Genomic DNA, 17,036 nt, shown 5'->3' with positions numbered 1-17,036 from the left:
CAAACAGACCAGATGTTCCAAATGCTTATCTGCCCCCCACCATGAACAGCTCCGAGGTCCCCGAACCTGTATTGTTTGCATGTTTGAATGACGTATACGGGTGCTGGAATCTCTCAGGCCATGCATAGCACAACGACAATGTGGTACAAGGGGCCAGTGGTTCAAGGACAAGGCTGGAGGCAGCTCAGGATAGGCCTGTATTACAAGCTTATTTCTACTTTTACTCCAGTTGTTTTTCAAATGTGCAAATATGCTCAATCTAGTTTTCAAATATCAGTTGTTTTGTTGAAAAATCCCTCCCAAGGAATACTGGTAAGACTGAGCCCCTAGCAGTACATTGGTATCATATCCACAAGACTTCTATCACTTAGAAGCTTCTCAAAAGAATAGACCTCTATTTCACAGGCTCTTCATTTAGTATTCAAATGTTAAAACAAAACAGAACAAAATGAGTTCCAGGTGATGATTCTGGATCTGAGACACTGGTGCAGGCCACCCAACCTGAAATGCCCACACTACATCCACCACTGCCAAGCATTCATTCATTCATTCGCTCATCCATAAACATCTGCATCTGTGTCAGCACAGAAAATACAGATCACTGAGGCCCAGCTCGCTGCAGACTAACAGGGCGGAAAGACACATAAACAGACCACCGTGAAATTATATAGAGGGTCATGTTCACCGGCATCTTCCTATTGTGGTTCTTCAGTAAGATGAAATCTTTGAAAACGAGTAGTAATTAGCTTCCTCCTGCATACGGGGCTGTAGGAAAGAACTGATAAGCAGACTTAAGGAGTATGTACTTAGACTTGTATTTTGGGCTCACAATTGTACATTTAACCGTTTCAAATAAAACATGAAATACTCAAGATCATGGCATCTTCACATTAATGACTATGGTATGATCTCTTAGCACAAAATTATAGGTTTTTCTTTATATTTGGCTTTTTCTTTACCCAAGTGCAAATGTATTACTTTGTGAATGGTTTGAAACCTACCAACAGAATGGCAAGTGGATTTGACTGTCGGAATTTGTGCCCTTGTAACATTAAGAAGGAAGAACAGTTTGTCAACATCACACCAAAGCAGCCACCTGGAGCCCGCCACTCTGCCGGGCTCTGGGAGCTGGCATAGTGGGAAAACCTCCCCAACTTCAAGGGCATCACAATCTGACCAGGGGCACATAATACGTACGTGGGGAAAGGAGGAAAAGCAGAGAACACCAAGAGTGCTAGAATGACTGGAACTGGTGGGTTAAGACGGAGGGCTTCCTGTTGCAAGTTAGACTTTAGGCAATAATTCAAAGCAAGGGGTGGGTGGTGGCTCCACCTGCAGCACATGCATAAAGTAACCCCATAGGACAAACTTCCAGTGTATCACCTTCGTGCGAAAATTGTTAACGTGCTGTGGCAAAATTGTGCCAGCTCTCCTTTCTACCATCCCACACACACACTCACAGGATTCGCAATGATAAACATGACATCAAAGGATATTCGGTCCTGCAAAAGTATCTTTGCAGCTCTTGTTTTTAAGCCTTTGCGATCTGTGCCCGCACTGCTCTTCAATTCCACATTTACCTTCTTCAAAGATGCAGCTTATATCCCACTTGTCTGTAAGACTACCTCTGCGCCTGTGGTACCACAACGGCCCCGTCCCCCTGGACCCGCAGAGCAACGCGATGCTGGTTTGCACCTCACCCAAGGTGCCTGGTTTTCCTGGGCCCCCAGTAATCTTCACAGGTGAGATGGGAAGGGCACAGTCCATCCCCAGTTTTGTAACAGACTATATCACATTGAGCCTCAGAGGTCAGGCGAGCGAGGCTGGCTGCCAAGACGCACAGCCAGTGGGCAGGTGGGGCAGTTCTAGAACCTGGAGCTGCACCAGCCAGGTGCACTTTCCCGCGCTGTTTTGAGCATTTTGCACTGGTGGCATTGCTACTTCTCCAGGTGTAGGGTGACCTTCCCTTCTGAAACCTGCAGGAGACAGCAATCATATTTTTTACTTTGTGTCCCCAGAACCTAGCAGAATGCCTAAGAGTCAGGGGAAAGCACTGAACATTCGCTGCCTAAAATATCCACCCTATCAAAATTAATATTCAAATGATAAACCACAATACATGTAGGTGTATTTGTATATAATCTTTCTATTGACTTGGGTTCCTTACTCAAATGGTATGTTATTAATTTCTGAATTTAGGAAAAAAGCAGAATTCTGGATACCATTGTAACTTACTCTCCATTCACTGATACAGTTTAGAGAAAATCTAGTTTGCAACAAAGGGACCCTAAATTTTTAAAAATGCATCCCCTTTAATGGGTATCTTTTTGGTGTGATATCTTTTGAAGTCTATGATTTAGACATATTTATTACAAATTATGATCAGGATCAATTAAACACAAAATGAATTGACAAGCAGATTTCCAGACACAGTGGGACTCACTTAGATTCTGAGAAGAAATGAGTTAGGGTGACAAATTGTTTGGGAAGAACGTTTAAATACTAAATGTTTAAGGAGTAAAGCAAAGACTGAGGAATACAAATTCAAGCACCAGCTTATACCGGCTGCAAATGACTCATTTGTCTCCGCTATGTGATGGCTTTTACTCTGTGCCTAAAGGCAGAAACAATCCTTACCTTTGATCCTGTTTTTCCCCTGATAATGAAGAAATTCTGGATCGCACTTTATTGAAACCAGGAGAACGTTTTTGCTCTGGAAAGCAGGAAGCACGTCGATCTGCGACTTGAAAAATTAATAAGGCTTTTTATATACGCAAGAGAAGACGGCTCGCTTCAGAAATGAAGTGGCGGGAAAGTCTGTGTACAGGGCTAACCACAGAGAATTAAAACAGATGATGCGTGTAAGTCACAGTCGACAGCCTTTCTTCTGCTCATCATAGTCTTAAACATTTTATTTTTTCACACGCAGTGTTCTGACTTTAAAACAACACATGCTTATTTTTTATAATTGGGACATTACAGAAAACTAAAATTAAGAGGTGTATTTTCATAGAGGCCAGAGGTGAGGACTGGGGAGACCATTCAATTTACCTGCAACAGGTCTCCCAGAGGGAACCCCACTTTGTAGTCGTTCCATTCATCCTGACGTACAACGTCACCCCAGGGCGTGACCCCAGTCACTGTTTCTGAACCCTGGTGTGACAGAGAAAACCACCGTTCCTGGGTTCCTGCACCGATCTGTGACACCATGGGTAAAGTAGACCTTTGGCTGGTTTTTGGTATCATGTCAATCCAGAGGAAGGCAATTTTTTTGTTTGCTTGTTTATTTTTTGGCTAACCTGAGTATTTGTAAGTAATAGCAAGTAGTTTGTTAGTAGAAATCTCTGGTTAAGTTTTTAGAATAGCCACGTTCCAGCTCCAAAAGGAGTTCATCATAGCTGGGACACTGACATAGGAAGGTACAGAAAAGGTTATCATGGAATCAAAAAACCAAGGACTTGTTTTGAAAGTGTTTGATGGCGGGGAGAGAAATGAGAACATCAAAATGAAAAATGAGCTGTAGTCAAAATCTCACAGATGCAAAAAGGAGCAGGAGGGTGGGGGGAGACATGACATGAAACAGAAAGAAAAACATGGGGCTATGGTGGGGGGAGTCAGGGGAAAGTAAATTTTTTGTTATACTTTCATGGGAAGTTTGCATAAACAATAGTCAGCTGTCTTTAGATTTAAGATAACGGTTAACAGGAAACATATTGTGGCCACGGTCATAAATACTTCCACCACTTTGGGGGAGACCCCGGCCCCCTCACCCTGCCCACAGCCCCGAGCTTCCCCAGCCCCGGGCCGGGTCTGCGCCTGCCGGTGGAGGTCCAGGGAATCACCGCTCCTCCGGAGTCACAGCCAGGAGCGAAGGAATGTTCTGCAGCGGATGTGCTCACAAGAAGGGACTGAAGCTTCCCATTCAGCTTTGAATCCTTGAACAACTTTTTGACGTTTCAAAAGCCATACCTTGTTCCCTGGATCCCTTTTGTAGTAGGAAAGACACTGTGGAGAAAAAGCAGCTGCTGCCTGGGCGCACGTTTCTAGAAGGCTCCTCAGCTTAGAAGCAGACACGAGCAAAGCGCTCAACATTTTTGAAATCCTGTTTGAAGCCATCACACCGAGCCCATGTCTTGTGCAGCAGAGCCTACTGAAGATTTCAAAGGCGGCAAGGCCACCAAGACAAATGACAAGAGGAGGTGCCCCTCACGAAATCCAGTAAATAGTATAAAAGTGGCACGAATTGTTTCGCTGAGGACTTGGTCTCGGGCAGGAGTCCGAGTCCTGCCTTTAAGATATAAATCGAGAACACAGGGTTAGAAATGATAAATGTCCTGAAAGAGAGGGAAAGAGGCCATGCTTCTGTCAGGACATGAAAGTGGAAAGGAGTGTTCGGAGAAGCCCCTGTAAAAGGGAAGGTATTGGATCTGGACCGTGAAAGATGGTTACATTTAGATACACGGAGATAGGAAGCAGGGGCTTAGCTAACATATGGTAGCTATATTACTATTAAGTCCACATAACACTTTCTTTCCAAGTACTGACAGTGTGACATAAGGAAAGATACACATGAAATAATATTAATGGTGCCCTTTTCCATCTGTATTTTAAAATTCATCAGCACCATCCCATTAGCACCAAGTAAGTCCATTCATAAGCTTATGATCTTCACTGTACTGTCACGCTAAGTAAGCCACCTGCTTAGGGTAAGTTGAGAAACCCATTTTTTTCAGTTCCATGTTTATCCACATTTATCTAATCAGTTTTATAAAATGCAATGGATGAACTGCTATATGCATACACTGCAACTGAACAATTAAGTAAATGGATGGCGGATGTTGGGAGCCAGGTTTCTCACGTTTTATTTTTACAGAAAGCAGGGGGCTAGAATGATCCCTGGGGTAACGGATCAGCGTGGACACATCAGTATGAACTCCCACTTAGCGTACTATAGATACAGATGGTTACATATAGGACACACACACACCTCCTTGCTCTATCAGCTGAGAGGGTTTGGAAATAAGGGCTCTTGTGGCAGCAGCGGACATGCCTACTATTAATACCATTCTCCAATAAAGGAAACCAGAGCTCTGGAGAAGTGCCCAGTTCTAGGCGAGGGGCAGGAAATACAAAACAAGCCCAGAACTTCTTACAGCGCCACAAGTTAGCAAGTGTTCCGAAGCTAATGAACGAACAGCCTCAATGGCGTGGGTATGTCAGAAAAGCCAACTGAAAGGGCCATCAACAGAAGCTGGAAGACTTTGAGGAGTAAGAAAAGTAGTGAAGGACTGTAACCTAGAGTGTAAAATAAATATTCACAAGTCTATAATGATATGAATAAATGATCAAGTAAATAAATGGGGAAGTGACAAATCTCCTCTACAGAAGAATTCCAAATCATCTGCTTACCCTGCCCTTAAAGAGATGGAGCATATAGCACCTTACACCTTCAGCATGAACACAGTCACTTTTTCCCCAAGATTACAACAGAAACAGAGAAAAAGGAACTTTACAGTGAAGAAATCTGATGCTCATGACCTCAAGCCAGGTGCTCAAGGTCAACACCAACAGCGATAAGTCACATAGATAGTATTTACTCTTGATATGTGACCAGAATGGGCACTTTACCTCTGTGATTTCCCCTCCCAGTAACACATAACTAACCTGCCTCATCAGGAGAAATGCATAGGACATGCACAAACTGAGGGATGCTGTGCAAAACTCCTGAGCACTACCTCTCGAGACGGTCAGGGTCATGACAAAAAAAGTCTAAGAAACTGTTTCAGAGCAGAGGAGACACGATGGCTAAATGGAATCCTGGATGGGCTCCTGGAACAGAGAAATGATGGAAATCTGAACAGTGTTGCTTCAGTTCACAACCATGTACCAATGCGGGTTCATCAATGGTGGCAATATACCTCCCAAAGGTAAGGTGTGAAGAAAGGGGAAACTGGCCACCGGCCCCATAGAGACTCTCTGTACTATCGTCACACTGAGTCCGGGATTCTACAACAGTTGTAAAGTGTTGGTTGTAAAATGTGACGGAAATGCTTTATTCTTCATTAGCTCTCTGCAAAATATTCTGACTGCTGAAGTATTTAGGGAAATTCTAAGAATCAGTAGAGCAAAGGGCACTTGTAAAAGATAACCTCTATTATGCCATTTGCCTGACCTCTTATGGGGCCAGCCCAAGCCCCATAATCTACCCAGCTGGGTCCCTTGGAAAGACAGAAGGAGACGTGGAAGGAAAATAAACATGGAAAGGGAATCTTCTGTGTCCAAGGTCATCACTCCAGCCCTAAGAATCTTGAAACTGTCCCAGTCTGAATATCGATCCTTTGATATTCAACACGGATATCTTATGAGCTGCCAACAAATAACATATGAAGGGAAAAAAGAAGAAACAAACCCTGTCTTCTGCCATCCATTCAAGATTTGTTGACCTGTCACACATCTCGTAAGGATGACAGGCAAGGTGAAGCTGTGTAGGACGGATCCACTTCAACCTTCACAACCTAATGGCACAGCAAACAGGGAAATTTTGTGGGAGAGACGCAAGGATGAGATTTTTAAATGCCAGGACCACTGAGTTGTTATAACTTTAAAGACAGTGGTTTTCACCACAATGTAAGTTATATATACATAGTCACAGAGGTAAAGTGCCCATTCTTGTCATATATCAAGAGTAAATACTATCTATCTATATATAAGAGTGGCAGGTGCTGGCTTGAAGCACAGATACAAAAAGGTTCAAGAATAATTACCCAGGTTAGCAAATTCTCAACACATCATGAAAAGGGAGTCAAACTACCTCTTCTTGCACGACATCTTGTTTTGTTGCCATTTACAGACTGTAACAATATGGAGATCTTTGGTCTGATGCAGTATTGATCTACCATCTATCTACCTACCTTCCTACCTCTGAACATTCCCAGTGATCTATCAGGCCTTTGATGAATCAGCTGGTGGTGATTTCCATACAATTGTTGGGAGACCAAAGGGCTCTGTGCAAACCTGAGTGGCCCTGTGGATCCAAGAAGGGTAGGGAGGATAAATATGAAATTTAAGATACTAGGAATCAACCAATTTATAATCAATGGTTATAAACATAACCATTATGTATGTAACTCCTTATATATCTTATATTACATATATGTAATACATATTGTTACATAAAATTGAGACCAGGAATGAGTCTGAACATTGACAAAAAAGCATGTCAACAAAGAAGAAAACAAAAATTCTTGGTTTCACGTAGAGAAAAGAGGAATTAAAGTGAAATAAATACGAGGTAATAAAAAAGAAAAACAATACATGGTACTTTGCAACAAAGGAAGAGAAATAATGGAGGCGTGAGGGAGGGTGACCCAGGAGGAATGTGTGGTGGGATCTGGGGCTCCCTAAGCAACCTGTCCAGCTGGCCACCCAGACAAGCCCACACTGGCTCAAGGAACAGGATGGTCCCTCCCACTGAGCCACAGACATTAGCCCCAAAGTCCTGTTTCTGAAGGAAGAGGAAAGAATTGGTTCTTCACTGAACATCCATAGCTCAGTTTGGCACTCTGAATTTCAAACTAACGTGTCTGGCCTTACTTCTCTCATTTAACACATTCTATCTCCCTCTGATGCCTAACACCCTACTTCAAATGAAATTCTTTCAAGAAGATTCACCAAAAACCCTACCCAGCCTATCTTGAGGGCAGGTGCCTGGATTTCTCTTGAAATTCCTATTCGGTGCAGTGTGCTCTGTGAATAGCCACCGCACACATATTCCATGTGTTCATGATTAACTATTTGCTTTACAGGCACAGTCTGGAGCCACTGGGCCCAAAGAGGAGGAATATCACTAAATCCAAGTATTCCCACAGTGGGGATAAGATTTCACAGTTAAATAAATTATTAAAGTCAGGTGAATAACTTCTTTCTATTATTCAGTGGCTCTCAATTTCACAGCTGTAACAGACTCAGAGGCGAATAGTGAACATTCTGCTTGGATTTTTTTTACGGAGGAAAAAAAATCCCACTTCTCTAAACATTTAAAGAAAAGTTAAAACCATACCATTTCCTTTGGAAAGAAAAGATTTTTATGAACTGTGACCATTCTCTCAAAGGAGTCGGAATCCTGCCTTCCATCTTCTTAAGTCACACACTTCCTCCATGTGTATAGTTCCCTGGATCGTTCTGGAAAGAACACACAGTTACCTTGAGCACAGCAGCTTTGTTCCTAGTGGAAAACTCACAAAACACGCCCAGTATTCCTGTTGTTCCTCACGTCAGGCTGGAAAAACGAAGTGTCCATATGGAGACAGTTAAAAATATTTATAGACAAACTTACACAACTAAATTAAGACTCATCCTTCGAAGTAGTCACCTTGAATTTTCTCCACTCTTATCCAAGTTACATTGTGATTGTTCAGAACCAATCTGGGGAGTCTGCTTTGGGTATTTATTGCCTTTCCAAGAAAATCAGGCTAAACTCTGTAACTCCATATTATGCTTTACTAATAATGCTGTTCCCTAGCTTAATCATTTGCTTGACAGCAGATCTCTTTTGATTTGGAAAAAAAAAAATGGACTCTGTTCTCCATGGACAAAGACTGTCACACTGAGAAGAGCCAAAAGAATGTGTCATAGACTCTGAAGGCAATTAAACATGGAGGCATTCCAAACTTGTGCAAGAGCCTCATTAGAATATACAAATAGCCTCTGGGCCATTTACTAGGGAGATCACCTTTATTTGGGAGATAGAAGTTGTGATAGGAGTCCTAGCAAAACAAAAAACCAACCGCATCACTTTACAACTTCATATAGAAAACTTAATTATATGCATCTCGAAGCCTTATTCTTTTAAATTGGAATAACTAGCTAACGAGGGGATTTTTTTCAACCAACATTCCTGGAAAAAGCATTTTGATCAGAAATTTCATTTTTAGTTGTTTTAACCCAAAAGCTCTGCTAGCAATAACTATTTGTTATGGGGTCATATTAACTGAGGAGAGAAATAAACTCATCTCACCTAAAGTACTTTCTCTCAAGTACCAAAAAAAATAATAATAATCCACTTAGACATATAACCAAATGTTATTTAATATCTTAAAAAGTAACACAATCCAAAATGGATATTTCACACAACACTACATAAACAACATGAACACAATATTACCATATGGAGGGACTTTCAAATATAGACTTACAAAAATCCCTGTGCGTTTTTTTTCTTTTAAGTTATTATACTAAGCATGACAAGTAATCATCATTTACAATATGGTACGCTGACACGATAAAAACCATGTTACAAATGTGCTGTTATAAATCAGTAACATTAGGGAAGACATTTCATGAACTGTAATTATTTCATATGAAATACTATACAATATAAACAGAACATCCATCTTGGATGACCTTTACAGCAACCAGGGACCAAGTCATTTAAAATTTTTTTTTGTCAGTGCAAACACATTTTATCCAAGGCAGTCTTGGCTGCAAAACTCCTTTCTAACATATACTAAATCCCACTTGCACTTCTTAATTCATTTACTCTAATGCAATAGTCACATTCAGTCACTCAAGAGAAAGATACCTGCAGAATGATGATCCTTTTAAACTGAACGCTGAAATTTCCTTCTCTTCTAGAAAGTAGTATTTACGTCAACTCTTCTAAGGACCTTGATCGGTAGCTGTCAATACTTACAAGAGGGTGACCCTAGGGCAGCTCTAGTCCTAACCCATCCTGTGTGCACACCACCACACACGATTTGCCCTTCCGATGTGGGAAGCAGGGTGGAGTGTCGGTGTCTAGGTGGGTAAATGAGGCAGGGGGGGAAGGACTTTGGGGGAAAGCAAGGTGAGGAGCTGCTGGGTAAGCTTCAGCATGAATGACTGAAACTGCAGAGGATTCATAGTGGAGACCTCAGCTGTGGTACCTCTTTCTGGAGCAGGGGAACAGGAGTGCCGAGAGCAGCCTTTGGACAGGGAGGTAGGCAGCTGTACATGGACCAGCCAAGCCTCTAGCCTTGCATTTCCTTCCAGGGTCACTGCTGCCTCACTCAGGAAACAGCCCTCTTCCCTGGTTGGCAGGTGTGTGTGTGTGTGTGTGTGTGTGTGTTCACATTTGAGGCCAACAATGAGCAGCTAGAGCCCTATAACTGATAACACACAATCTTAAGAAGGTTTAGTCCCCCTTGAGCCTTGTAGAATTCTGAACCTTGCAAATCAGCAACTGTAAGTCAGAGAACAACTGTAAAAACACGGGATTATGTGTTAGAGGAGCAATCACTGGGGAATCTCGGGAAAGCTGCTGGGAAAGACACAGAGATTAACTCAATCAGGGAGGGCCGATGTCCATTTCAAACATACCAGGATATTTAACGATGAATTTTTTCATATACGTAATTTATGAAATGTCTGCTAAATAAACATCTATGGGAAAATACTGAATGCATCCTTAGTGTTCTAAAACCTTCTGGGACAGTGATGGAGTGACAGCTGATACTTTTATCTTATTTGGCAAAGACCAGACGGATAGTAATCTCTTCCCTGCCCATATTTTACTAAACCACAGTAAATCAATGCTTTCCATAGCTTCCGCATGATTTTTTTCCTGTTTTAGCACCCCAGGGCCCTAAATGTGTGCAGAAGAGTCACTCTGGAACCAAAGAGAATATACGTGGGATGGAACTGCGGGTGGGAACGGGAGCGGAAGGGCTCACTTCCGCGGGTCCCCTCCTGTGTGGCAGCAGTGCTGGCTGATTCTGTGACTGGCCCATAACGGTCACAGAGAAGGCCCCACCGGGGGTCCCAGGAGTCCTAATCTGAGCAAAGACTTAGAACTACATCAGCTCCCTAGGAAATCCAGATTCTTCCAAGTGGGGCTCGATCGACTGTACCGAATTCCTCCTGTGCTAAGAAGCACTGTGAAGGGTACTTGATTAAGTTTTAAATTAAAATTTCTGTTTCAGCACCTCCCACTGTCAGGAGCAGTCATGTTCCTGAAAGATGGCATTTTAGCACAGGAATTCTAGAAACCGATAGGAAACTGTAAACAAGGGTGTACGTCTAGGTCTACCTCGGACGCAATGGCATTTGGGTGGATTCGGTAAAATTTCAAACACCCTGAACTTTTTGAATAAAAATGGACAAAGGTGTAAAGTTGTATTTGTTTTTCTTTGACTTTATTAGCACACATCAGAAAAATAGCATTGTATTGAGTAATTTCTCATGACGGTCTATGAAACAGATAGAAAATGGATCACGGATAGCTGCCACTGTGTTTCTGGGTAATCTGAAGTCACTCCTTTGTTATTTCATTCCAAGTATGGGTGTTACAAGTATGACCTGCTTTTGTTTGTGAATCTGAATGCTTTGAAAGCACTCTTTGAGATCCCAGAAGGGACTTGCAAAGTCGCTATAGGTTGTTCATTTGTAGTCAAGCTCTCAGACTGCCCTCATTATATAGGTGAGACTTTTCAAAATATGATCCCTTACTGTATTGTGAGCAGTATGCCTATAATTTGAAAGCTTTATTTTCAAGTACACTTTGTGGTGATAAGTGGTTTATCCTGGGTGGAACTTAGCAAAGCTGCGCCAACCTAAAAAGAACAGACCAATACTTCCGTTTTCATTACACAGATTTCTCCTCCCGACGGTGACTACAATGTCGTTTACATTTACATGTTAGAAATGCTGGTTGGGTTATGAGAAAGGGAGATTTGGGAGCAGCTGGTGTGCAGACCATTGTTACTCCAGATTAACTTCCAATTTATGCTTCCTGAACTTGAGCTTCGCAACATCAGAGAAGCAGTAATTTGTTATTTTTATCCAGTTAACTGTGTTTCAGCTCTTTGTTTTCTCTATTTAATGGCACCCCCCCACCCCGCCCTTTCCATATGCTCATTAAAGTCCCCTGAGATGTGCAAAATATATAAAGTGGAATACAAATTATTTAACAAGAAAGCAGTGAATATGCAGGACAGCTCTTTGACTTAAAATGACGTTTGGGCTTGGTATGGTAGCACAGAAGTGAAGGCCGACGGGTCCAAAGTGCTCCCAAGGCTGCAGCCCGAATTTCTTGTGTGTCTGCTACTGAAAACCTAAAATTCAAATCAGATATTTGCAGGAGTAAATAGCTAGCTAAATTATGTTTACCAATTGGCTCTTTGGCAGGGAGAACTATCTCAGCAGGAAGGGGGTGTTGGCAGGCAGGGGGCAAGGCGGCGGGTGGGGGACGATGAGAAATTTAAACTTCCTTTCACTGGGAAAATCAAGTGCGCTTTTGTGGGAAAGAGAAGAGAGACAGGGTTACATCTGAAAGTGAAATCATGCCGTAAAAGGAAACCACGGCGATGGAAGTCAGGAGTCCACACTGGCAATCACTGACTGACACACACACAACGCCATGGCCTAATGGTTAAGAAAGGTTTAAACTTGGCTTTTCTGAACAATACACTTGAACGCACTGCTGCCGCTTCATCAAATTTATGGAGGTAGTTATATGCAAAAATAAAAATTACCATAAAGTAATATGCTGTATCATACTAATACATACGTGTGCAAAATGCCAACAGATGGGTTGACCCTTTAAAGTTGAACGCTACACAGAGATTCAACCAGATTCAGTTCTGTAAACCTTTTCGGTTGATAAACTCTTAAGTGAAGACTAGATAAGCAGCCATTTAACACAAAGCTATCATTTCGGTGGAAGAAAAGTACATTGGCCAAGCTTGGAGCTGGCAGAGCGCCGGGTCACAGAGAACCTCGCCGCCGCCACCTTGGGCCACGTTTGGAATGAGCCTCCTGCCACCGCTCCTCCCCTATTCAAGAATCCCAGTTAGATTCAGAGGGGTATTTCTACAAGGAACGCCTGCTTACACCATATCATCTTTAAAGTCCATTATTTCTACACTAATGGCTGCTGGTCTAAGGGAGTTGGTTTTTTTTTTTATTTTAAATCATGTACCCCATAGCATCAGGCAAATAATATACACATTTTATTTGAATAATATCTTCTGTAAACCTATTTCTTCTGAAATATTCATAACTTCGTATTTTAAAGCTTCTCTTAAAGATAATGCTTCCCTTTCCTGTTCACACAGCATTTGATTATTATAACGGCTACTTTCAGAGGACCAACTGGAGGCTGGTGCATTGTCTCAATGGTTATATTATTTATGAACTGATAGTATATACGATAAACATTTGAGAGCAGGTTCTTGGAAAAAACGAATTTAGACAGAAGAATTTAGTAAATGTATGGTATACAGCTCCCCAAGGAAACAGATTCTATAGATAATCTTTCAAATACATTATCCTTCCTTCTGGACATATTTAAGCAATGAGACAAATAGTGTATTTGTGGGCAATCAAGACATGCCTAGGAGGAAATACGGCATGAAATTGAAAGTCAACTGACTTAAGCATTTTAGTAATGTGGGAGTTTACCAAGAAATGTGCTTACCATTCACTATAAGGAAAAAAAGGAAATTATTACTAAACTTGACGAGTCCAGGTTGACCCGATGCAACTTCCAAACATCTGAAAAAGCATGAGGGAGGCTCCAAATGTTTCAAGAATCAGTCTGACTATGTATATGACTGCGTTCTTTAAACAGATTGCTAGCGATTAAGCCTAATACTGAAGCAGAAGTAATTCACCGATATTATGCCAATTACTGGAATCTGAGGAAAAAAAATTTTATATTTATTTTTGGATATATATTTTATGGTATATGGCTCCAAATATCACGTGCCACTAAACTAAATAAAACTTTTTGTCAGACCACTTACTTGTGTCATATATAACCCATTTGCAAATAATTTTCCATCATCTACAGGTTTATTCCATTTTTCTCATATGATAAAATATGGAAACTGAAATGTCTCTTTCCTATGAGGTTGAAGCTTGAGTGTTTGCAATCCCTTTGCTGTGGAGTGTTTTCTTTGTAATCCAACATGACATTGTAAAAACCAAAGCAAACTGCTAACAAACCACTTTGAAATAAATTGGGCTGCTAACTATACATCCATCTAAAAATGCCTCCTGAAATTGGTTACAAAGTATCTGTAAACATTACTCTGGCATAGTTCATGGATGCATAATCATTACTCTGATAAATTGCAGGGGAATACAAGTCAGGATTATACCATACTTGCAGAATGAGCACATTCTGTTGTTAATTACATGGGCACATGTATATTTCTAATCAAAAATTATTTTAAAGTTTTCTCTATAGATATCTTTCCAGGAATAAAAGGCCTGAAGTTCGACTCTCCCTAAATTTGCTCTTTCCTATAACCACTAAAAATTATCTCCCACAGCCTAATTTAGGCATTCTATTTAAAACTACATAAAATAGATTAATGTCCTTCCATTAGAAAGAATAACATCCTCAGGCCATACTCTTCATTTGTATCACAAAGAACATTTTGCTTTTAAACAAACTAATTATTGTTATCTATTATAGTAAGACAGGATCACTTATCACAAGGAGGAAATGATCTTCCTTAAATATTTGATTAACATCTTTTAAAAGTCCACATTACCTCTTCCATCACTTAGCGTTCTCCTTCCTTTGTCCACTCCAGATTCAAAGGCCTATATTCCTGTTTGTGATTGTGGAAGGTTAAAAATTCAGACAAGCATCTGTTATGCTTAAAAACAAAATCCTGAAAAACCAACCCTCCCAGAACCTTGGTCACGAACCCTTCTGACACACTTCCATGGGCTTCTGCAAAATCGTGTCCCGAAAACTCACAGTGAAAAATGACTGGTGCATAAACAATTCACACACAAAGGGCTGGGGCCCCATCTGGTCAGTTGGGCATCAATTTCCCTCAAGGTGGACCCTTGCATTTGACATTTTGTGGTGGCTGAGTTTGCTTGTTTCTGTTTGTTTTGGAAGTGTCAAGGATCAATTCTGTGGCACCATCAGACCACAGATGGGGAGCAACACGCATCTGTGGCATTTAAAAATGGGATTGGCAACTGCATGACATTGAAAATGTGTATTACACTTACAGTGTCTAGACTTTCCTACGTGTGCTCGGTTACAATTAGTGAAGCAAAAGTGTACATGTCACCCCTACTACTATCCTGTTGCTACTAGAGCCATAAATGTGAAAAGCAATACGCGGAAATAAAGACTTTTTTCGCCCTAGCCTACTTAGCAGCACAGTTTAAGTAAACACAAAAACTGTGATGGAGAAGCTTGTCTTTCCCAAGATGTAAACATCAGTCCCAGTGTCGTAAACTTGGCTGTATCGCACGAGACAGGAGATCAGGGGCAGAACGACTGTCACACACTAGTAACAGAAGCCTGCAAGCAGTTGGAAGGTTTCTGTAGTTTCTCAGCGTCATTTGCCGGGGGATCCGTACTTGCTCGGAAGTTGAAGGCCGGGCCAGCTCCACCATGGACCGGGCTCAGGGTAGGGTTCTGACGACGGTTACTTTCAACAATGCTGGATGTGTTGGAAGCCAGGCTCTCCCGAGTGCTAAAAGAGTAAAAAGGTTTTGTTTTGTTTTGTCTTTAACATAAATAATTATATATTGAGCCCCAGAGGAAGAGCAAATGATGTAGTTAATGGATTTCCTCTGTTGGTTCATAATGTCACATACATATACCATCGTGTACTGATTATTCACATATGCTCGTCCAGCAAGATTCCAGAAGCTTTCTTCCCAAGACATGTTATAATTGGCAGCGCATGGAATAAAGGGTTTTTATACAGCTAAATGTACTTGAAATGTTCCCCTTTCTTTTCACATGCAAGGAAACCTCAAAATTGGATGTGATAGATAGCTATCACTAGCTATCACATTAGTTTTTTTAAAAGAATCATATATATACGTTTGTAATAATAATTTCACTTCAGGCTGGAAATTCGTTGATACAACTGCTCTTGAATGAACTCAATCATTTTACCCTAATGAGTCTGTTTTCATTCTTGATTAGCAGGGTTGACTTCGGTGGACTCCAAGCATGTCACTAACTCATTTGCCACACTGATGGGAATAAAATCCTTTTAAAACACGTCATACCTGTTTCAAATGTGAATACTTTAGTTAAAATACTTTATATTTGCAAATAAGGAATCTTAGGTTTTTTCCCCACTCATTTGTGATGTTTACATTTACCTCTCCTACCCCACCATCGATACCACTTTGGTAGAAATATTTTATTTTTTAAAGGATTCATATAGAGATGATCTAAAGGCTTTTGTATTTTGATTCCTCTTTCAATTTTCCTAAGTTAGAAATACTTGAATCTGTTTTACTGCTCCAAGGGATTCAGGACATTTGACATTTCAAACGTGTAAGGCAATAGCAGAAATAAGATTACCTGGCCTGATCGATGGGAACTGAATGGGTTTCATGTTCGAGGTCCTTGAAATGGTTATAAACAGTGAGTTTACAAAGAGATTGAAGAAATCATAATGATGCTCAAAACACCCACCTTACTGGGTAGCTTCAAGGTTTATAAAATATTCTGTAAGAGCTGGTCCCCACAACTGATGTTAGCCTGCTGCAGCCAGTCCACAGGTGATACTAGTATGGTAGGCATCTCCACCACCTCTTTCATTCCCATCCTAAGCCGGCAGCAATTTGGTCTGCACCCTATGCAAGTTTTCCCCACCATCTGAAAGTAGAGCGTTCCTATGCAACCTTGGTAAGCCGAGAAGGTGTCAAGTGTAGAGTTAGTAGTAAACGCCGCTATGGTACGAACGTAGGTCTTTCATAAAATCCAAGTGACAGAATGCGGGCAGTGCCTGTACCATCTCTTCCTAACAGGTTATTTCATCCTGAGCTCGTGGAGCCCAGAGTCGATGGGTCAAAAGGGAATTTGTTCATCCACTGCCAAAAAGACAACCGGACCTTTCTTGACTGCAGGTGGGGTTACTTCCAGAAGGTTAATATGTTTATAGAAAGAAGTCAAGTTCTTCTATTCCACTTATAGTAGATCTGGGCATACCGAAAAATACTTCAGAACGCCATCACCAAAGGGATGGAAAGTGCTAGACCTGCCTACTTCCCTGCCTTATACC

At 41.3% G+C, this 17,036-nt stretch overlaps 1 protein-coding gene across 4 annotated transcripts in view; it reads right to left on the bottom strand.

Annotated features, from left to right (window-relative positions):
- Window positions 1-9,069: 9,069 nt before the first annotated feature.
- Window positions 9,070-17,036, bottom strand: part of STOX2 (storkhead box 2) — a 183,467-nt gene continuing 175,500 nt past the window's right edge. For all 4 annotated transcript variants that reach the window (XM_036894299.2, XM_057505083.1, XM_057505084.1 and 1 more), the window contains exon 4: window positions 9,070-15,485. In XM_036894299.2, the coding sequence (XP_036750194.1) occupies window positions 15,290-15,485 (196 nt within the window). In that variant the 3' untranslated portion in view covers window positions 9,070-15,289. The remainder of the gene's footprint in view (window positions 15,486-17,036) is intronic.

The sequence above is a fragment of the Manis pentadactyla genome, chromosome 7 (assembly GCF_030020395.1).
Source record: "Manis pentadactyla isolate mManPen7 chromosome 7, mManPen7.hap1, whole genome shotgun sequence".
NCBI lineage: Eukaryota > Metazoa > Chordata > Mammalia > Pholidota > Manidae > Manis > Manis pentadactyla.
Note: the sequence above shows the minus strand (reverse complement) of the source record. Positions and strands in the feature narration are given on the sequence as shown.